Source organism: Engraulis encrasicolus, chromosome 3 (assembly GCF_034702125.1).
Source record: "Engraulis encrasicolus isolate BLACKSEA-1 chromosome 3, IST_EnEncr_1.0, whole genome shotgun sequence".
Taxonomy (NCBI): Eukaryota; Metazoa; Chordata; class Actinopteri; order Clupeiformes; family Engraulidae; genus Engraulis; species Engraulis encrasicolus.
This window is the reverse complement of record NC_085859.1, coordinates 9467079-9490928: the sequence shown is the minus strand read 5'-3', so window position 1 is coordinate 9490928 and position 23850 is coordinate 9467079. Positions and strand designations below refer to the sequence as shown.

Here is a 23850-nt window from a genome sequence, read left to right as displayed (position 1 = left end):
GGGGGGGGGGGGGGGGGGGGGTTGTACATGGCAAGACAGTACAACATTTGCATATAAATAAAGACACAGATCAGTATGATCTCCATGTATATGATTTCCATGTCTTGAGCCCAGACCTCCCAAGATGCATGGAGATGTGGGTAGATATAAGATATGGGTGATGTGTAAGATATGGGTGAATGTGTAAGATGTGGGTGAATGTGTAAGATATGGGTGATGTGTAAGATATGGGTGATGTGTAAGATATGGGTGAATATATGTGTGTGTCTGTGTTGGTGTGCAGATCCTGATCCTGAACTCCCACTCAGAAGAGCAGAGCGTACGGAGCCCAAGTTGCCACCACACAGTAAGTCATTACTGACTTCAAACTGCATGTGTAAGATATGGATGAATGTGTAAGATGTGGGTGATGTGTGAATGTGTAAGATGTGGGTGGATGTGAGATATGGGTGAATGTGTAAGATGTGGGTGATGTGTGAATGTGTAAGATGTGGGTGATGTGTGAATGTGTAAGATGTGGGTGGATGTGAGATATGGGTGAATGTGTAAGATGTGGGTGGATGTGTAAGATATGGGTGGATGTGTAATATATGGGTGATGTGTAAGATATGGGTGAATGTGAGATATGGGTGAATGTGTAAGATATGGGTGAATGTGTGTCTGTGTTGGTCTGCAGATACTGATCCTGGACTCCCAGTCAGAAGAGCAGAGCGTACGGAGCCCAAGTTGCCTCCACACAGTAAGTCATTACTGAGGACCTCAAGCAGCTTTTAATTCAAACCCTTGCAAAACACCCTGGCCCCTAACACACACACACACACACATACACACACACACACACACACACACACACACACACACACACACACACACACACACACACACACACACACACACACACACACACACACACACTATTATTATAGGCCTACTTGAGGTGAAGACATTGTATGAATTGAAAAAAATATATATTGTACGATAATATTAATCAAATGGTGGCTTGATGAAATGAGGTGCCTAATTAAAAACAGGAAATGTGCCAACAATTCATTTTGCTATGTTTCCCGAACAGGAAATCCTCACAGGCATATGCAAATAATGAATACAATTATTTCTATATGACTGAAATGTCGACCTGGTATAGCACCACCAGTGGTGGGTGAATGAAGTGCTACTGTAGAAATGCGGAATTACAGTTTTTTTCAATTGCTAACAAGTGCTTACCCATACTTTGGATACTTTTTCTAAACTCTTAACACAGACAATCACCTACCAAACACAGTTGGTCAAACAGTTAATTTTCTTCTCAAAGACACATACTGTAAAATATACACAAGTTGCTCATTTCAAAATAGAACACATCATTTTCTGTACACACTCGCTTTACCAAAACACTAGAAACATGGCTCAAAATGAAATACGTCTGTCAAACAATAACACTTGTTTTGATTTCACAAGGTACATTGAGTCAATCAATTTACACAAGACTTAAAAACACAGGCTATTGTCAACATTACATAAGCTGCATAGACGTTTATGATTCAGTTTTGCAGGTAGCGAGCATGCATTCGAATCATGCAATTCACTGTTTGCACTACAGTTTTTTTCAATTGCTAACAAGCACTTACCCATACTATGGATACTTTTTCTAAACTCTTAACACAGACTACCACCTAGCAAACACAATTGGCCAAACAGTTAATTTCCTTCTCAAAGGCTCACACTGTTAAATATACACAAAGTCTTCATTTCAAAATAGAACACATTGTTTTCTGTACACACTCACTTTACCAAAACACTAGAAACATGGCTCAAAATGAAATATGTCTGTCAAACAATAACACTTGTGTTCATTTCATAAGGTACATTGAGTCAATCAAATTACACAAGACTTCAAAACACTGGCTATTGTCAACATTACAGAGGCTGCATAGACTTTTACGTTTCAGTTTTACAGGTAGCCTATTCATGCATGCATTCAAATCATGCAATTCGCTGTTTACACTAAATTTCCAAAGGCAACAGGACTCTGACCTCATGTGTTGTTGACATTCATGATGTATAGTCAAGTTCATTATGTATTTTCGCTGGATTTTTATGGGGATTTGGAAAACTATACATTTTTGAAAAGTAGATAGTATAAGCAATCAGAAAAACAATGTTTCCATTTGCACAGGTGGCGGCCATCTTGGATTTTTCAAAATGGCGTCCGAAAAACCTATATTTTGTCATTTCTCAGCTTCTGAATAAGTTAGAACATTGATTTTAACTGCTTAACCAACATTTTCAGGGTCACTGAATCTAATGGTGTTAGTTTTATTGTTGTCAGACATTTTGTTACCACACCAATTTATTTGAACTATTGATTTATAGTATTTATGAGTAGATGGCCCACCATTTAAAACATCCCAGCTTGAATGTGCAAAACTGGTACAGTTTACATGTCCACCATTTTGCTGTACATTTACAGGCTTGCCTGTGCAAATCTCACAGCTACATTGTATCCAATATACAGGAGCAGCGCCACATAGTGAACGTTTTGAGTGTCAACAGGTGTTCATTTTTTTCATTTGGGGGAACCCTTCAGCATGCATGCATTTTCTGTATGATAATACTGGAAACTGACTGCAAGACAGAGTGACAAATCAATTGGTGTTAATAATATTATTAGGCCTAATGCACATACGAGCATATCATTAACTGGTGTTGGTGAGTGTGCTTTAGTGTAACAGTGAGGGTTCTGTTTGCTGTTTGTTCTGGTTATATTCACAGGTGAAGAACATCGAGGTGAACAAGAGACATGTCAAGCCCATGAGCTCATTAACTGGAAGCTGTGTATTCTATGCCAGTCTGATGATGCCAAGACGGTGGTTCTGGTCCAGAATCCAAGATTAGACACTAATGGACATGTACGAGAAGTAGTTCAAGAGAGGGTCAGTCTGAGTGATTGGGACCATGTTAAATCCAAAGACGACTGCAGAACTGCACAGCTGAGACACCAGGGACACAGAATGCAGTCTAGCATCTCTCCTGTTACTCAGGTGCAACCAACAAGGTTCAAATACAGCATGCAAGCAACCAACATGCACACCATTTCTACAGGACGGTGCAGAGCCAAGAAGCGTGGCAAGAAGAGAGGATGAACAGAAATGGATGACCCAGGCCCCTCAACATCTAATTATCCACTCCACTCGTCAAGAAACAAAGCTCCATCTGCCAAAAGGCCGATGGTGAACTACTTTATCTGGTCGGAACTGCAAATGCCGGAAAATCTCCAAAGGCTGCTTTGGAACAGTCCCAGAATCTCACACTCAAAACTAGACTGAACACCCGCATCTCAGCATATGATGCACATGCAATTGATGTATGATATCACAAAGATTGTGGGACAAAACATGTGTCATGTACGGCGAGACCCAGGCCTGACAGAAATACAACTCTCAAAGAAGCCTTGACGTTAACATGTCTGCTTGAGCTGATCAACCGTATTGATGTGGAAACACAAAACAAAGCATGGACATCATTGAAAAAAAATGTATGTCAACATGCTTGATTCAGAAGCCTTGGAGAATCATGAACTTGCATTCAGTAGAAAGTGGCCGAAAGAGAGACACACCCTTGCTAGTCTGTACAGTTCAGCTGGGACATCATTGATGTTGCTGGATACTTGTATGGCATCTGTTCCCTGGCCTGTCTTGGTGAAGGTTGCAATGTTCGTCCTTGTCACCTGTGCTGCTTTGTAAATTGCTTTCATCTTATCATATTCATCAGTTGTCATTGCAGCATGAACCATGTCTTCTTCACATGCTTCTGGATAGTAGGGGCTTTTGACTTCTTTCGGTCATTTAGAACAGACAGACTTCAGTTATGGCAAGACTGTGAGGATTCTCTTTTTCAGCCACTTTCTACTGAATGCAATTTTTGTGATATTGGACAGCAATTGAATGTGCATCATCTGCTGAGATGCTGGTGGTCATTCTTGTTTTCAGGGTGGGATTCTGGGACTTTACAGCAGCCTTTAGAGTTTTACCGCCATTTGCAATTTTGACCTGATAAAGCAGTTCACTATCGTCCTTTTGGTAGAAGAAGCATGGTTTCTTATCGAGTGGACTCGTACGAAATCTTGTGGATGGTGGAGAAGAATAAGATGCTGAGGTGCCTGGGTCAGTCATTTTTCGAGACTTGGTCTGACCAAGTCCATAACAATTAGCATTTCCCAAACGGCATGGTTGATCTGCCTCCTTAGGTTTGCTACTGGTTGACTGACCAAGTGAGTGGAGTTTTTTGAGATCAGAAACAATATTTACATTTCTCTTGGCCTGCCTAGAAGCAATGCTGAAGGTGCTGCATCACTGGGAGGGTGTGGCCTGTCTAGTGCAGTTCTGCAGTCGTCTTTTGATTTTAACATAGCCCCCATCACTCAGACTGGCCCCCTCTTGAACTACTTCCAGTACATGTCCATCGGCGTCTAATCTTGGATTCTGGACCAGAACCACCGTCTTGGCATCATCAGACTGGCATAGAATACACAGCTTCCAGTTAATGAGCTCATAATGCTTGATAATGCCTCTTGTTCACCTCGATGCTCTTCACCCATGATTATAACCAGAACAAACAGCAAACAGAACCCTCACCGTTACACTCCACCAACATCACCAACACCAGTTAATGACAGTATGTGCATTAACAATATTAATAACACCAATTTATTACTTGATTTGTAACTGTGCCTTGCAGTCAGTTTCCAGGATCATCATACAAAAAATACATGCATGCTGAAGGAAGGCAAAAGGCAAAAATGTAACGCCTGTTGACATTCAATATATTCACTACATGGCACTGCTCCTGTTTACTGGATACAATGTAGCTGGTATGAGCTTTGCACAGGCAAGCTTGGATATATACAGCACAATGCTGGACACGTAAACTGTTCTGCACATTCTAGCTGGGATGTTTTGTATGGTGGGCTTGACAGACATGCATCTACTTGTAGATACTATACAGTAAATCACCAGTAAAATAAATTAGCATGGTAACAAACTGTCTGAGAACATTAAAACTACCACCAGTAGATTCAGTGACCCTGAAAATGTAGGTTTAGCAGTTTGAATCAATGTTTTAGCTCATTCAGAAGCTGAGATATTGCAAAATTATGGTTTTTCGGAAGCCATTTTGAAAATCCAAGATGGCCGCCATGCAGACATTTGTGCAAATGGAAACATGTTTTTTCTGATTGCTTATACAATATACTTTTCAAAAATGTTTAGTTTTCCAAATCCCCATAAAAATCCAGCGAAAGGTTCAGATCCAAACGTAATGAACCTGACTAATGATTCCGGTGTAAAGCATTTTTTACTGTTGACTACAGGAGGTTCAGTAGAAATACTGTTTATAGTATGATAGAACATATTACGTTTTGCAGTGTTACTTACAGTGAACAAAATATAATAAAAAAAATACATATAAAAGCACAAACACAACGGTTGCATAGGGTGCCAAATGTCTTGGGAGGATAAAGCCTGAAAGTCCCACAGAATTAGAATGTCACACAAAAAAACATAAAGCATTACAGTAAACCTTACACTGGCAATGCTGTCAATGGTATTCATGGCCACTCAGTACATGCAGGTACCACAGTAGATCTTAGAGTTTTTTTCAATTGCTAACAAGCACTTACCCATACTATGGATACTTTTTCTAAACTCTTAACACAGACTACCACCTACCAAACACAATTGGCCAAACAGTTAATTTTCTTCTCAAAAGCACACACTGTTAAATATACACAAAATACTCATTTCAAAACAGAACACATCGTTTTCTGTACAAACTCACTTTACCAAAACACTAGAAACATGGCTCAAAATGAAATACGTCTGTCAAACAATAACACTTGTTTTCATTTCATAAGGTACATTGAGTCAATCAAATTACGCAAGACTTCAAAACACTGGCTATTGTCAACATTACAGAAGCTACATAGACTTGTATGTTTCAGTTTTACAGGTAGCCTATTGCATGCATTCAAATCATGCAATTCACTGTTTGCACTAAATTTCCAAAGGCAACAGGACTCGGACCTCATGTGTTGTTGACATTGAAGATGATTCCGGTACGAAGCATTTTTTTACTGCTGACTTCAGGAGGTACAGTAGAAATACTGTTTATAGTATGATAGAACATACAAAGTTTTGCAATGTTACTTACAGTGAACAAAACATCATGAAACAAATATATATATAAAAGCACAAACAAGACGGTTGCCTAGGGCGCCAAATGTCTTGGGAGGATAAAGCCTAAAAGTCCACACAGAATTAGAATGTCACACAAAATACATAAAACATTACAGTAAACCTTACACTTACAATGCTGTCAATGGTATTCATGGCCACTCAGTATATGTAGGTAACACAGATCTTAGATCAAATTGAAGACACTATGCTTACAGATGCGAATTTTGAAATTCACAAAAGGAATGGGGGTGCTTCCCAAAAGCATTTTCACTCTGTGATTGTGAGACAACTTTTTACATTTTCAAAAACTGTTGTCAAAAGCGGTCAACAGAACCAAACAACTAAAATGTGAGGGGTTTCTTCTACTTTTATCAATAATCTGTTTACTGTACTCTTGCTAATGTCATACAAAGGCATCTTTACTGAAAGAAGGATTTGGATGTTGTATTTCCAGTTTTGACACACTGTGTGAAAGCATTTGAAAATAAGTCATAAAAGATACATTGTTTTGTTGCTGTGCTTATCCTGTGTGTAAAGGAAATGTTAGCATTTTAGAAATGCATTCATTGACTGCTAATTGTGTGAAAAAGGCATGTAATGTGTCAACTGCATGGCAATGGAAAGCCCTTGGTGTGTTAACTGTGTTAAGAGTTTTGCAAATGTCGCTGAGGATTGGACAAAAGCTTGTTAGCAATTGAAAAAAACTGTATATCAAATTGAAGACACTATGTTTACGGATGTGAATTTTTAGTTCCTAAGGGCTTCCCAAGGGCAAATGGACTAGAACCAGCCCTGAAATGATTTACTGTAATCTATAATACCTTTTCATGTATTTCCAAATCATGACTTCATGGACTGCATTGACTTCAGACGTTTACTGTATTTACCGTAATTTATACCAATTTCGGCAGATGTGTTGACAGAGTGATATATACAATTTCTAAACATGATTCAGTAATTTTACGAGATTTTGTTTGGCCTATAGATATTCTTCTCATAAACAAACAGTTCTTTCGAAAGGTTACAAAAGCATTTTCATTCTGTGATTGCGAGACCACTTTTTACTGTAAAAACTGTTGTCAAAAACTGTCAACAGAACCGAACAACTAAAATTTGATGGTTTTCTTCTACTTTTATCAATAATCTGTTTACTCTACTCTTGCTATTGTCAAGCAAAGGCATTTTTACTGAAATAAGGATTTGTATGTTGCATTTCCAGTTTTGACACACTGTGTGAAAGCATTTGAAAATAAGCCATAAAAGATACGCTGTTTTGTTGCTGTGGTTATCCTGTGTGTAAGGGAAATGTTAGCATTTTAGAAATGCATTCATTGACTGCTAATTGTGTGAAAAAGGCATTTAATGTGTCAACTGCATGGCCATGGAAAGCCCTTGGTGTGTTAACTGTGTTAAGAGTTTTGCAAATGTCGCTGAGGATTGGACAAAAGCTTGTTAGCGATTGAAAAAAACTGTAAATTTCCAAAGATAACAGGACTGTGACCTCATGTGTTGTTGACATCCAAGATGATTCCAGTAAGAAGCATTTTTTAATGTTGACTACAGGAGGGACATACTGTTTATAGTATGATAGAACATTTTTTAAAAATCCAATATTATGTACGGAAAGTGAACAAAAATTATGAAACAAATAAGCATTACCTAAAGCACAAACAAGATGGTCTCCCAAGGCGCCAAATGTCTTGGAAGCATAAAGCCTGAAAGTCCCACAGAATTAGAATGTCACACAAAATACATATGTAAAACATTACGGTAAACCTTACACTGACAATGCTGTCAATATTTATGGCCACTCAGTATACTGTATGCAGGTCCTACAGTAGATTTTAGAACAGATTGAAGACACTATGTTTACAGATGCTAATTTTGAAAATCCTCAAAAGGAACGTGGGTGCTTTCCAAGGGCAAATGGACTAGAACCGACCCTGAAATAATTGTAATAATTGTAATAATCTTTTCATGCATTTCCAATCATGACTTCATGGACAGCATTGACTTCAGACGTTTACTGTATTTACCGTAATTTATACCAGTTTCGGCAGATGTGTTGACAGAGTGATATTTACAATTTCTAAACATGATTTGGTAATTTTACATGATTTTAAATTTAATTTTAATTTTACAACGTGAATTACACTAAGATTTTGTTAGGCCTACATCCTTCTCAACAAGCAGTTCTTTCCAACGTTTACCAAAGCATTTTCATTCTGTGATTGTGAGACAACTTTGTACTGTAAAAACTGTTGTCAAAATCTGTCAAAAGAATCGAACAACTACAGTAAAATTGGAGCGTTTTCTTCTACTTTTATCAATCTGTTGTGTACTCTTGTTAATGTCATGCAAAGGCATTCTTCCTGAAATAAGGATTTGGATGTTGTATTTCCAGTTTTGACACACTGTGTGAAAGCATTTGAAAATAAGCCATAAAATATCCATAGTTTTGTTGCTAGGGTTATCCTGTGTGTAAAGGAAATGTTAGCATTTTAGAAATGCATTCATTGACCGCTAATTGTGTGATAAAGGCATGTAATGTGTCAACTGCATGGCCATGAAAAGCCATTGGTGTGTTAACTGTGTTAAGAGTTTTGCAAATGTCGCTGAGATTTGGACAAAAGCTTGTTAGCAATTGAAAAAAACTGTAATCGTACGCTCTACTTGTTCTAAAAACATGTCAAATTTGAGCATTAGAGCTCAAGCCACTGGGGGGGCGCTGTGGCGCAGTGCGCTAAGCCCCCCACACTTGGGTTTGCATGCCCATGGGGACCCTGGTTCGAGTCTGGACGGGGTAATTTCCCAACCCTACCCCATCTCTCTCCACACTCACTTCCTGTCACACCTTCACTGTACTATCCGAAATAAGGGCCCGAAAAAGCCCATAAAGATATATTTTTAAAAAAAAGAGCTCAAGCCACTGTACCTACTGTATGTAAACAGGAAATGGCCCATGAAATCATCATGATTTGATTAAGATTTAAGAAACTTACTAAATTCAGGTTAATTATCAACATGAACACATCCATACTGCTGAAATATACTGTAACTCATGTGTCTAAGTGTGTGTGTGTGTTTGTGTTTGTGTGTGTGTGTGCGTGTGCGCAAATGTGTGTGTGTGCACATGTAAGGAGAGGGGTGGAGGTGTAGCTGTGTCATTGAGCTCAGACAGCAGTCATAGCTACTGTATGGGCCAACTAGTGGTATCAGGGGGTTAGATGGGCAGCCCTGCTTCCTATAGGTGAACTATTCCACAGCAAAGGGAACTACTGACCACTCTAGTGGCTAACAAGGTAGCACTGGAAATCACATGTCTGGTTTCTTCAGGTAAATTGTTGCAGCACAAACCTGCCCTTACACAAGGCCTTTACAGTAAGTAATGCACAATATAAAAGGGGACATTAAGTACAGAGTAACCTGTCTGGTTCACAGGAGATGCTGCCCTGTGAGGCCGCTTACACAGTAGGGCGGTAAAGCTTTGTGGGACGGAAGCGATTTTTACATGGAATACATGGAAACATTTCTGTCCTTCCACACCAACCGACGGTAGTCGAGCGTCCGTGCCGCTCCGTGCTGCATTTGAAAAATAGAACTCGAGCGTATTGTTCACGGTGGCGACTGACGGTGTTTCATTCAAATGAATGGCAAAGTAGCACGGTAGGTTTGGCTGTGGGGGGGACTTTGAACTGGACTGGCGGCGCACGCCGACGCTGTCGGAGTGAAAGGCAGAGTAGAACACACCGGCCGAAACTAAGCAGAAAGACCTCAATTGTCTCGCTTCCGTTCCGTTCCGCCTTGATGTGTCTGACGCCTAAGATGTCTAAAGCTGGAGGCTCATAGTTTCACTTTATCGTATGATGTCCACTGCTTTGATCAATTGTGTTGTGGTGTTCATGCACTTATTCAGGCCAATAGGCCAGTCAATCTAGTGTTTGACCCGGGACAAATTGCAATAGTAAGGTATGGTATTTTTTTTTTTTAATCCCTAGGTATGTCTAAATGACATTAAAAATCAGCTTTACATTTAGTGGAACATACTTTTTTTCAAGGTCAAAATTTCCTTTTCATTTTCCCATAGGGAGACAATATAGGAGATACTTGGGGAACAATACAATGTGATGTTTTCTGTTTCAGTGTCTGATGGCCAGACTCTCATTGCTGAACCAGTGACCAGAGAGGACTTCTTAAAGTGTGAGTTGGGGACAGACACACGCACACAGACACAGACACACACACACACACACACAGACACAGACACACAGACACACACACACACACACACACACACACACACACACACACACACACACACACAAAGAAGACAGAAATGAATACTTTGTGTCTTGTCTTCCCCATCAGATTTCTGTCACTTCACTCTGGATCCAAACACAGCACACAGATCCCTCCATCTGTCTGAGGGGAACAGGAGAGTGGAGAGGAGACATGCGGCCCAGCCATATCCTGACCATCCAGACAGATTTGATACTTGGGATCAGGTGCTTTGTAGAGAGGGTGTGTCTGCACGCTGTTACTGGGAGGTTGAGTGGAGTGGTTGGGTGGTTAATATAGCAGTGTCATATAAAAGCATCAGCAGGAAGTGTTGGTTTGGAGCTAATGATCAGTCCTGGAGTTTGGGCCTCTCCAGCTCCAGCTCCTCTTTCTGGCACAATAAGAAAGAGACTAAACTCTCTCTAGTGGCCAGCTTCAGAATAGGAGTGTATGTGGATCACAGGGCAGGAACTCTGGCCTTCTACAGCATCTCTGGAGACACAATGACCCTCCTGCACAGAGTCTACACCACATTCACACACACACTCTACCCTGGGTTTAGGTTTTATCACCCATTAGTTTTATCATCATCATCATCATCATCATCATCAGTGAAGCTGTTGTGAGGCCCCTGCAGCCCACTCTCATACGCACAACATGCAATTGATAGTGAACACTCATTCAAATGCCTGCACGCACGTACGTGCACACACACGCACGCACGCACACACACACGCACGTAAACACATTTGTCAGTGCTGAAGTCTGCTCCCCTCTAGCTTCAAGCCCTCTTCCAGGCACAATACAGTTTTTCCTCGATTGTTTACGCACAATTTCTGGAATCATGTCTCGAATTCTCAAAACTCTCTAAACACAAATCCAAAAACCCCCACACAACGGGCAAAACCCCTCACTTCTCCTGCAAAATGAACGTCTTTTCTCAAAACAATGTACTCTCTTCTAATAAGGCGATGTTGTTGTCAAATGATAAGCACTATCATTTCAATTGGCATTCATATGAGCCATTCGAACACAAATGTGCACAGGGTGGCCCTGCCGTGGCCAACAAGTAGGGCACTTGTCTGCCATGCGGCCAACCCGGGTTCGATTCCCGGCCTGGGTCATTTGACACACTTCCCCATCTCTCTCCCCATTCGCTTCCTGTCCCCCTTTCATACTGTCCTGTCATCAGTAAAGTCGAAAAAGAAATCTTTTAATGTGCATATGGTAGAACACTATACTCCGCATGACCTACCATAGACCTTATTCCTTGTTGTTTCCACTTTTCCACTTACTACGGATGGTATATTTCTGTTCTAAAATAATGGAATATTGTTTTTAGACTCAGAGCACAGAACAAATTTAGCCTATTTTACATGTTTTTCTGACACTGAAAAAAGTTGCACTAAATTACTGTAAAATGGCCCTACTGTGGCATAATGGTAGGACACTTGTCTACTACGGGGCCGACGCGGGTTCAATTCTGACGCGGATCATTTGCCGACCCTTCCCTGTCTCTCTCTCTCAAATGTCTAAATGTCCAAAAAATATACTACTGTAAAATATTCTGTAACCACATGAACATGATTTATTTTATTACATAGGCCTATTTTAGCATTCAAAAACTAAAAACTAAAAAAAAAATTGTGCACTCACTGCTTCCACTCATGTCTTCATCAGTATGCACTGTGTGTCCTTATGGGATGATCTTGGCTGATTGTAAACAGGTATGAAAGGAGTATGCCCATGTGATGAGGAAGTGCACATAGTACAGTAATTGATTTCAGTATTTCGAATGACAGTGTGTTCCATCAGAAAAATGGTGCCTAATCCAGAGATTTGTGTGTAGTATTTTGAAAAGACTGTGTTTTAAAACTGAAATGAGAGTGTAATGAAGGAATTGTGCTTGTAATGCAGTGGCATTTGTTAGGGGAGTTGGGAACACGGGAAATGGGTGAGGTGGATGTGTGTGCAATTATTGCACACATGATAATGGGATGCTCTTTAATATGTAAATTGGTTTCAAAGATTGGTTTTCATGTATGTAATAATATAATGACTCAATAAAGCAGATTTTTTTTAAATACTCAAAAGCTTGGAAACGGAATTATTTTATAAACACTCACACATGAGAATCACATAATCGTAGTAACTCCTTTGAAGGGACAGCTGAGTACAATGCAGTTGCCTAGAGAACAGAGAATGGAGGGGGTGGGGTTGGGGTGGTATCTTGACATCTTAACCACAAGTCACAAATCCTAAATGCTTTGTATTTTCAATATGGATTCTGTACAGTAGTAAGAGTACAGTCATTTACACCCTGCAAAAACCAAGGGTGCCAGGAATACATTACCAATCAAAGTGTGTGTGTGTGTGTGTGTGTGTGTGTGTGTGTGTGTGTGTGTGTGTGTGTGTGTGTGTGTGTGTGTGTGTGTGTGTGTGTGTGTGTGTGTGTGTGTGTGCAGGGCCGGTTTTAAGCATAGGCCGGCTAGGCGGTCGCCTAGAGCGCCATGTGAAGAAGGAGCGCCGAAATGGCGCTCTCCGATGCGTAATTTTGCGATATGAAGTTTTTTTTATGAAGTCGCAATCAACAAAGCGTGGCGAAAGCGCTCCTCACGGCAAAGCGCCCCTCAGCCAATAGTAATATCGCTTCCAACTGTCTCAGGGAAGTCTGTGAACCAATAAACAGACAGTTCTGAGAAAGGGGGCGGGACGAGTGACAGCGTGCGATCTATTTTGAATTTGGAGACTCACTCGAGAGACAGAGAGGGCAAGCGCAAACAGCAGTGAAGCTCTGCTGGGTGGAGAATTGTTATGTTCTCATTAAACCAGTCATTGCAGAGGGTGTTTCTTTGTTTATGCTTGGGCCATTGAGACAGATCGATTCTAATATCTATTACTTACTTGCTAGCTAACTAGCGGACTAGCTAACAAATCCCAGACGGGCGTAGGCCTACTGTTAACACATTTTACTCCCATGTTACATAAAAACGCATTTTGAAACTCGCACAGATTGTCCATTAGAATGTCAAGATTAGAAATGCATCCATAATAATGCAAAACCGAGTCAAATGACATACATTTATCCAGGGCCGGTTTTAAGCATAGGCCGGCTAGGCGGTCGCCTAGAGCGCCATGTGAAGAAGGAGCGCCGAAATGGCGCTCTCCGATGCGTAATTTTGCGATATGGACTTTTTTTTATGAAGTCGCAATCAACAAAGCGTGGCAAAAGCGCTCCTCATGGCAAAACGCCCCTCAGCCAATAGTAATATCGCTTTCAACTGTCTCTGGGATGTCTGTGAACCAATAAACAGACAGTCCTGAGAAAGGGGGCGGAATTTGAATTTGGAGACTCACTCGAGAGACACTCGAGAGACAGAGAGGGCAAGCGCAAACAGCAGTGAAGCTATGCTGGGTGAAGAATTGTTATGTTCTCATTAAACCACTCATTGCATGATGCAGGAGTTGCAGAGGGTGTTTTGGAACTATGTGATTTAATCAGCAACCGTTTGTGATTATGGAAAGCCTAATAGTTGTGAGGTTACTATTTGGAATTAGAGAGAAAAAGAGCTTTGTTTTTGATCTGAGAAATCGCTAGTTAGCATGCTAACATTAGCCAAGTATGCCAAGCAATGAAATCCAGTAAAGTAGCTGTTAGTAGCCTACTCACTACTCACTAACACCCACCTGATAATACTTGCTTAGGTTGACAAGCAATGTAAAGTAAGACTGGTGGAATGCTTAAAACAATTTTAGCTGCCATATCTCCTTCCATCCACATGAATTACCTGCTTGTTGTAAGCTTAAATGAATATACTGTTTTTTATATAAATTCATCAATCGGTTAATGTATTTAACTGTTATGTGTTGTCTTTTGTTTTGTTTTTAGTCTTCCTCGACATTTGCTGCCATTTATTGTCCCCGTCCCAACTCTTTTGAGACGTGTTGGATTTATCAAATTAAAAATGAGTACATATGTCCCCCAAAACAATATTTTTTCTCGGTTTTAACACTTAATATGTTGTCTTTTCACTATTCTCCATCTAATGAATAGATTGAATGTTTTGAAAATGATAGCATTTTGATTTTATTCACTGTTTACCAAACGTCCCAACTTCATCGGAGTTGGGGTTTGTACAAATCCCAATGTTCCCCCATGTGCCTATGGACAAACACTATATGGACAAATCCCAATGTTCCCCCATGTACCTATGGACAAATCCCAATATTCCCCATGTGCTTATGGACAAACCCCAGTGTTCTCGACTCCACCTTTCCCCAAAAGTGCCATCTGTATCTCTGCTGCAATAGAGTGCAAATCTACGTCTCTACTGCAGTTGTTTCCTCTGGCTCCCGTCCATGTGGTGGAGAGCTGGACGGCATCGGTGACATCTCAATACGACAAGTTTTTATTCAGTATCTTTGCAGAAACATTCAGACGTTAGTTTCTCATTTGCAATTAAGGCACTATACTAGTGTTTCTGAATAGGCTCAGTTGCAAATGGTAGGAGATTATTTCATTTTTTTAATACTCAGGGCGTTGGCATGGTTGTGATGAGATCAACTTGACATTAGGAGGTTTATGATGAGGTCATTTGTATAAAAAAAAATTAAATAAAATAAAAAACTTGGTTGAACTTCACTATACACTGCTTTGAGGAAAACCTTTTTGTTTTGTTAACGGGAGGAGGGGCGCCCCTGAAGCACAAGACTGGAGGCTGTAGGGGTAGCCGCGTGAGAATCGGAATTCTCACACGTTACGCACCACGTAATGTAGGTACAGTCGCGTAAGAATCGGAATTCTTACACGGGTCGCACCAGTAGTGTAATTTAAGTTACGTTAATGTATGGGAAGCTGCGTGTGGATTTACTCCTCATGCGGCTATACCAGGAATTGAAGGTAAAATCTCGTTTGGGAATTTAATTAATTATGAATTAATTAATATTAATAAACAAATTAATTAAAAATGTAATTTAAGGACCGTCTCATAAAATCCTTGGATTATCAATCACAATATTCAACAATAAATTGCTAAACACAGAATTAATAATAAGTTTTGTACTGGGGTTACTCAGCGGGGCACAGTGAACAATGAGAGTATGAGACCTATTCTCTGTGATCAGCTGGGTTACACAAGCACAAAGGTTGATCTGAAGGCAAAGTTCTAATAGTAGGTTGGTTGGGTGTACAAAGTAACAAGGACAACAAAATGCAATCAAATGATTTACTTTTATTAACTACTAGGTAATCTAATAAAATGCATTACATTCAAAGTCGGTTAAATGGAATAATAACAAAATTAAGGCACAATAATATAAAACAAGAAAGAAATAAAAGAGGGGAAAAGAAAGAAGAAGGGAACAGGCTTTCAGCCTGTGTGTGTGTGTGTGTGTGTGTGTGTGTGTGTAGCAGGGGTCTGGTTGCTATAGGCTACCACGTGTGTGTGGTTGGCTAAACTAGCATTAGCTACAGAAACCATAGACAATGGAAAGGCTACTGATAAGTAGCTGCTTAGCAAAGGCCTAATGTCGATTAGGCAGGGCCCAAAGGGTCTACAACAATGTCTAGGTTTCTGTAATAAATGCACACAATTCCTTGTGGAATGGAGAGAGAAATGAAAGGGAATGAGAGAGAGTAGTAGTCAGTGGGAGGGACTCGCGCTGATTACTATGTGTGTGTCTGTTGCTGGGCAACGATAGCGTCCTCTCGGCTAGGTTAACGTTAGCATCAGAACCGTGAACAATAGGGATAGCTAGCAGCTATGTAGCAAGTAAACCGTGTGGTTTCAGGCGCTTCAAGTCCCTTAGTGGACGCGCGAATGTATCAAAGGGTTCTGGAATTAACGATAACAAGTCCGAGTAGAACAGGGAGAGAAAGAAAACGAAATAAAAGAAATAGCAAGTGGGAGACGTTGCCGTCTACGCAGCCATTACGAGTTGTAAAACTACAGGAAGTGGGGTTTCAGCGTGCTTGTGTAGGCGCTGCAAGCCCAACTTGGCTAATGGCTAACTTGCAGAGCGCTCCGAGAATGGTTTACAACAGTTTATGCACTCAAAGTGTATAAAAGAGTACCGAAATGCTCGGAGGGTTCTGAGAATCAAGTATTTCGAAAGGGAGAGAGTGAAAGAACGAGAGAGAGAGGGAGAGAGATAGAGAGAGAAGGGAAAGAGAGATGGAACTCTAGTAGCTATGCGTGTCTGTGTAAACAAATGGTTAGCGTTGCGTTGCTAACCAAGGGCCTGCTATGGCCAGTTACAACAAAAGGCGCAGCGCGTATTTCTGGACTAGTCGGCGAAACGGCCGCGCTATGACGGTCCTCGGAGAGTTCCGAATATTGATGGTTAAATCAATACTTGAACTATTCCGTGCGAACGCCACAAGCGGGGTCGCTAGGCTTAGTAGCCAGTAATACAGAATGGGTTAGCAGAGGGGAACCTAAGCTAAGAAGAAGGATAGACAGAGAAGCAGGAGAAATGCAAATAAACATGTGCACATGAAAAATAACTCAAGTCATAGTTCAAAAACACATCTATCTCAGTACATAAGCTATGCCCAGTGCCTACTGTGTGAGATGAAGAGGAGGATCCAGTTTCCAAAGGCTCGGTACGTCCGTCTGGAAATGGGGATTGCAGTCCACGTTTCTCTCGTCCTCGAGAGTTTTGGGGGGTGCAAAAGTCTTTCTTTGTTGCGGCTTCGAGATTCTTCGGTTGAATCTCGAATGCGAGAAGTTTGTTCCACGGAGGCGTGCGTGGATATTTTCTCGCAGTGAACTCGCCTTTAGTTCACAGTGTCCGGATGAAAGTCTTAAGATATGTCCAGGCAAGGTCTTAGACTTGAAGTGAGGAATTCTTTGCAAAGTGTGTGTAAGATGAACTAAGCAGTCTATGTTTGTTATTCGGCCAGATATCAAACAATACTTCGTCCAAAATGATGCGCAAGTTGCTCTATGCGTCTCGTCTGTCCCGCAGTCAAAACTAGAGTGAGGGTCTTGGGGCAAGACAATGGGTTATCAAAGGTCACTGATAACCAGGTGATGGTGAATGGGGCTTTAGTCACAGCGCCTCCTAAAGGAGGAGGACTGAGAACAACATGGCAGGGACCCTGGGCCAGCCATTTGGTGGTCAGAGGGGAAGTAACTCTTTTACTAATGATTATTGATGACCTTCGTCTCAATCATCATCAGTTTGAGTCACATGATTCTCATATTTTTTGTCATGAGTTTTCTCTGCGTAGAGAAGTGGCAGGAATTGTACCTACATCTCCCCCCGACGCACTGGTGGTGAATGGAATGGGCCCCCTGTGGGTCTGTAGTGCGTTTCTGCCACGAGTCGCAGTCCATAGGAGTGATCCAAAGTGAGGTAGTCCGAAAAGGTAATCCGAAAGATCCTTCTGGAAAAAGTCTTTGAGAAACAGTCCATGCAATTCAAAGTTCATACAGTTCACAGTTCATAGAGTTCACAGTGGCATCTGGGCAATGCTACGAAGGCATCTGGGCATGATGACTGTAAATAAAGCTACCTAACTAACTACATATGACATTTTACACAGCAAACCAAAATCAAAGAAAAATCAATGAAAAAGGAGAGGAAAGGAAAGGGTTAGTCAGCGTGTTAGCAAGCCTACCCTTAGGAAGGTTAATGGAGACACAGTCCCCAGTGGAGTTGGACTTGGGTGCGGTCAAGGCTCTCAGGCGCGCAGACCGGGTGGTCCAATTTTGCAGTGTAGTGTCAGGTGTAGTATCATTGTGCAACTGTGAGGTGTAGTATCAGTATGTGATTGTGAAGTGCAGTATCAGTATGTGACTGAATGAGGTGAGTGTGAACAGCGATAACCTAGTCGCTAACTGGAAGTCCCATGGAAATGCAGTGTAGTGACTGTGTTATGGTGGTCACATGGTGTCAGAATCTCGGTCTGTGGTGTGTTGGTTAGCTAACGATTATCCCTTCATGCTACTCTAATTTCTGTGGTTTGTCCTTAGACAGTTGGGTGCACGCTCTTGAACAGGGACTGTCGACAGTCCGCAGAGACGGCGCGTCTCTAACAAAGGATAGCTGGGATTGACCCAGTGGGTTTAAAGTAGAGGTGCAGGAGGAAGAAATGAGGTAGAGTGAGGGATTGTCATAGGCTATGATAGGAGGAGTCTAGACGTACGTGTACGTTGTGCCAGAAACCTACATAGAAGACCGACTTGATTCTGAAAAGATTTGTCACTCAATGCTGGTAAATTGAGAAGGAATCCTATTTCTAGGTTTCAGATTGACAAATTGAGGATAACAACTATGCCGAGACTATAGACCAGGTGATTCTGCAATGAGTAAACGTTAGTGTGGGTCTTAGACCAAAGTATGTTGTCAACCATGCTACAAGGGATCAAATACGGGGTATTTTAATTCCACTAAGCGTGTTGAGAGGGTGCATTAGGTGTCTAATTACAGAGAAACATACTTCACTAAGTTTATCATGAGGCTAATACGTCTATGGCATGCAAGGTGTGATTGACTAGCGTAGAACGCGTGTTAACGGTGAGCGAGAGTTACATAGTTATGAGTACGAGAGGCTTTTGGAGCGAGTTTCGGTTACCGGGGGTCTGTCCGAGTACTTGTGCTTTTAAGACCTATGTTTTAGTCTGGCCGGGCCAGGCTTAGTGTTCGAATGCTCACCCCCCTTCCCCAGGTGATGGAGCGTGGACTAGGCCCACCCCCCTTGGAGAGGTTGGTCACACCAGTTGGGATTGAACTAGGTTCACTAGACTGAGGAGCAGTGGCCTGCTCTCTGGGGCGGAGCTCGGGCTCCCCCCTCGCCGTGTTCTGCTGATCCTGGCGTTGTGGACGGTGGCGATTTAGCATCGGGAGGCCCGATGAAGGATGTTGGAGAGCGGACACCCTGGGCGGGGCGTCTTCTCCTGGACATCCGAATGGAGATCTGTTTTCGTCGCTGGACCTGTCTGCAGGTCTAGCGGATGATTGCCAGGTCAGTTGTGCGACATGTCGCATCTCTTTCAGTGACCAGGGAGTCCGTGGACGCCACAAAGTTACTGAGTCATGCACACTCGTCTGGAGGTGCTGAAGGGAGAGGCCTCTGAGGCCTGTGCGCTCTTCTCCTGGCTGCGTTTCTGAGTGGGTCTTTAGGTGAAGCTGTTCTTCTGCTCTAAACGACAAGTCACTGTCTCTACAGTGGTTTGCATGCTGGAATGCGGGACGCAGACAGTGGTCATAAGCCTGGGACGGCTTAGACGAAGGAGGAGGCGTGGCTACGATCTCGGCTTCAGCCGAGACAGACTTGCACTCGCGGTGTTGGCACTCCGCGAAGTCCGTGGCTAGCACCATCTGGTGGCTCGGCAAGTACTTCACCTCAGTGTTGTACCGTGACGAGAGTGAGGTGCTAAGGCGGTGGTGGGAGACTCTGGTCTCCGACAGAAAGAATTTGCTTGTGTCTGGGCGTGCCAGACAAGGAACGGAGCAAAGCGGCTGCTTTGTCTCCTTGAAAGCAAGTCCTTGAGGGCTACTTAGTTGGAAGGCTCGGTCCTTCCAAGGAAGTTGACGTAGCGGTCCTACGCTCCTAGTGTAGACCTCAGAAAACTGTCTGGAGTCGTTGCAGACTCTCGAAGAGCTCCGGGATTGGTTGGACAGGGCTTGGACGACTTGGAAGGCGTTTGTCCGGTCCGAATGTTCTTCGATACACACGGCTGTGTGTAAGGAGATGTTGAATTCAGCGGGGAAGTTGGAATAACCAAACGGGCGTTGGTTAGATGTCAGTAGGTTGTCTCTGACGGAAAGGGCCAGCTCGTGCTGGTCCGCGGAATCGACCCGCAAGATCCGGAAGCTACTTGGTACCTTGGCGGAGACAAAGGACCTGGTGTCCTTTGCTTGGATGAGCTCTTCGCTCAGATGAGCCATGGACCACCCCGATAAAGGCTCTTGATTGCTCAATCGCCAGTGATCGGTGGTGGGGCACCAATGATCGTTGAGTTTAAAGATGGGCCACAAGAGGGAGTCGTAACTCTGATTACACTCCACGTTGCTCTGCTTCTCAAGCAGAGTGTTCAGCGTTTCTGGGATCGGACGGTGGACACCTAACAAAGTTTTACTTTGTCGCAAGAACGATGGTGAAGCATCCGGGCCGGTCGTGATCCGGGTGGCATGGCAGTCTTGGAGGTGATGGTTGTTCAAGTCCGGGAATAAGACTGCTGTTAAGTGGGAGAACAGCTCGGGCGGCTGTTGTCCTGTGTCGTCCACACTCAGGCTGTCAGCTTCTGCAAGCTGAAAAGGAACTTCCTGTTCGAAGCCTGGATGTGGTTCAAATAACGCTGAGTCGGACACATGGATTGCAGGAACCGGGTTGCTCGTTTGCAGGGCAAAAGTGCGCACCAGCTCGTGCTCTGGTGTGTCGGATTCCGCCATGACACTGCGTTCGTCCTGAAGCGTGTCTTGGGGTTCCGAGTGAACCATGTGAGAAGGGAAAATGGCCAAGAAATGTTCCGGACAGTCGAAGTGGTTGTCCAACGGTGGGAGTTCACCGATGGCTGGAATGGTGAGCTCAAAGTCCTGGAACGTTGGGTTCAGCTGGACGTCTGGTGGCTGACGGCATGAGACCGTGGGGTCATGTCGCGTCAGGTCTGGTGCCAGAAGGTAAGCTGAATGGTGGGGCTCTTTGAGTAGCGTGTTCGCGAACACTGCTAACTCTGGCTCCAAGAATGGCTTGACAGGTTGAAAGAATGCTTGGGAGCTAAGACTTAGTTGGTCTTCGGGGAGAGCCAACTGAAGAGGGAAGCTAGCTGTGCTAGCTAGAAGGGCTATGTCAAAGTTGCTAGCAACATGACAAGTCTGGGGAAGCTTTCGTCTGGAACGAGTTGCTTCAAAGTCAACCTGGAATGGGTGTTGAACTGGATCGGTACGGGTACCGGTGTCCTGGATGTTCAGGGTCAGCTGGGCTCTCAGCCTGACCAAAGTGTCAGCTCCGACGACCGAGAGGTCAGGGAGTCCGGGAATGACACTTAAAGAATGGAGAAACTCTCTCCTGCGGATGGTCGGCGGTTGCTGAGCTGACAGAAGACGGAGATTCTTCTGTATGAAGGCAGGAGGAGGAAAGCCATGACACATGGTGTCGAAGGAAGTCTGGCTAATGGCGGGTTTCTTAGCCAAGAATGCTAGCAGGGTGCTAAGAGTGGAGGTGCTATTGCTAGCGACCTCCTTGGCTAGCGGAAAGTGGTACCTGGTCGGTACGACTGCACCCAAAGGGAACGATGGAAGCTCGGTGAGCGAGTTGTGGTTGAGGAAGACGCCTGTTGGAGATAGCTGGATCCGGGATGCTGCAGCTCGCCTGGGAGCAGGATGCAGTAAGATCGAGGCCCTCTAGGGGCCGCCATACCTCAGTATGGGCAAGGGCGTCTGTGTTGGGCTCAACACAAAGAATTCGTTCCTGTTGGTGGAAAGTTGGGATCAGTGTGGGCGTGGCCCACTGTGGATCATGGCGCTGATCTTGGGAAAGCGCTGGCCTATGGCCTAAGACTTCTTTGGGCTCTGGTGTCAGCAAATCTCTCTCATCTCCTGGTGAGTTTAAGACTGGGTGACACGGAGTCACAGGAGTGCTAGGGGATAGGGCCGTGGAAGCACTTATGGTGTCTCCCCCCTCGCCCCATGCTATGGGTGCGAGGTCAAAGAGAGGGTCGAAAGGCAGAGGTTGGCGAGCACTTAGGGTGTCCCTTCCTTCAAACCTTACTAGGGGTTCGATGTCCCACAGGATATAGCACGGCTTCATCTCTGCTGCATAGAACTCGGGCTGACTCTCCCTAGGGTAATCTCTTGCAGTGGGTAAGCTGGACTCGGACTGAAGAGGAGTTAGCACTAGGGGAGTGTCTGGATGCATTGCTTGAACCATCTCTGGTTCCTCGCAAGGCTCCTGGGGGGTAGGCTCTCTGGCGCCCCCCTGATCAGCTTTTGCAGCTGCTACCAGCTTGCTAACAGAGGCTGGGTCTACCCTAACTGTTTTCTCTTCTAACAATTCAGGGGAAACTGGAGGCATTGGCAAGGCCCACGTGGGCTCGTTGCAAGGCTCCAGAGGGTGGGGCTCGTCAGCGACACCCTGGTAGGTTAGGTTCTCCTGGGCAGTGGGGAGTTCTCTAAACCTATAAACGCTGGTGGACACATGCCGCTTGTGTTCCAGCTCCGCCCGCAGGGCGCGAAGTAAAGTGAGTAGCTGTAGCTTTCCTTCTACACTAGTGACTCTACTAGGGTCGGCCATTTTGTCCATTGTGATGGCAATGGCCTGTTTGCATTCTCTTTCGCTAAGGGTGTTAACCATCTCTTGAACGGCAGAGGGAGTGTTGACTAGTCCCGTGACTGAGTCACTGAGCTCCGTGCCTAGGGAGTATGAGGGTGCCATTCTTAGTGGCCGGCTAAACACTTGTTTTGCAGGTTTAGACTAATTTCGGGGTAAACAATTGACTCATTAGATTTGGCTAATCTAATTGTTGAATAGTTACCCTGCGCAGTACTAATTATCTTGTCGCTAAGCGTACGGGTTTGTTAATCAATTACGCTAAGATCGTTATCTGACCCTACAATTAATTAATCGAATAGTAATTGGTTTCCCATGGGAAGTTAATACTAACATTAATTAATTCAGTCAGAATGTTGTCTAACGCGGTAATTCATTGGACCTCGAGTATCACAGAGCGTTACGAGAAATCAATACTAGTTGTCAATTAATTAGGTTAGAAATCAAACTTGAATTTAAATCAATTAATTCGAGTGTCTTGGTAATTCACTTTAGGCGTAACTAATACTGGATTTCAATGAGGTAGATTAGAATTTAATCTAATTCTATTCCTAATTAATATGCAAATATTAATCAGTTCTACAGGAATTAACACTTGTCATTAATTAACTGTAACCAAATTTAATTTACTGTGCTAATTAATTAACTAGCGCACATTTGTAATTTACACTTTGTAGCAAGGTTTCAGTTATGAAATTTGCTTGACACACTTTTAGTTGTTTACTCACTGTTAGAGTTCACTCTGGATTATACATTGGCCTTTAACTGTTATTTAAGACAGTTTGTTAGTCATTGCAGTTTGTACACCAACCATTAAACCACTATCCTCACGCGCGGGCGTCAGTAATGTAGGGGTAGTCGCGTGAGAATCGGAATTCTCACACGGTACGCACCACGTAATGTAGGTACAGTCGCGTAAGAATCGGAATTCTTACACGGGACGCACCGGTAATGTAATTGAAGTTACGTTAATGTATGGGAAGCTGCGTGTGGATTTACTCCTCATGCGGCTATACCAGGAATTGAAGGTAAAATCTCGTTTGGGAATTTAATTAATTATGA

The 23850-nt window shown here is 43.1% G+C and overlaps 1 protein-coding gene across 1 annotated transcript; it reads left to right on the top strand.

Annotated features, from left to right (window-relative positions):
- The first annotated feature begins 208 nt into the window (after nucleotides 1–208).
- On the top strand, nucleotides 209–18553 carry LOC134446523 (tripartite motif-containing protein 16-like). Its single transcript, XM_063195887.1, has 5 exons — nucleotides 209–346; nucleotides 677–739; nucleotides 10377–10433; nucleotides 10602–11089; nucleotides 18491–18553. Exons 1-5 carry the CDS (start codon nucleotides 217–219, stop codon nucleotides 18551–18553), a joined length of 801 nt encoding a protein of 266 aa, XP_063051957.1. The 5' UTR covers nucleotides 209–216.
- The last annotated feature ends 5297 nt before the right edge of the window (nucleotides 18554–23850 follow it).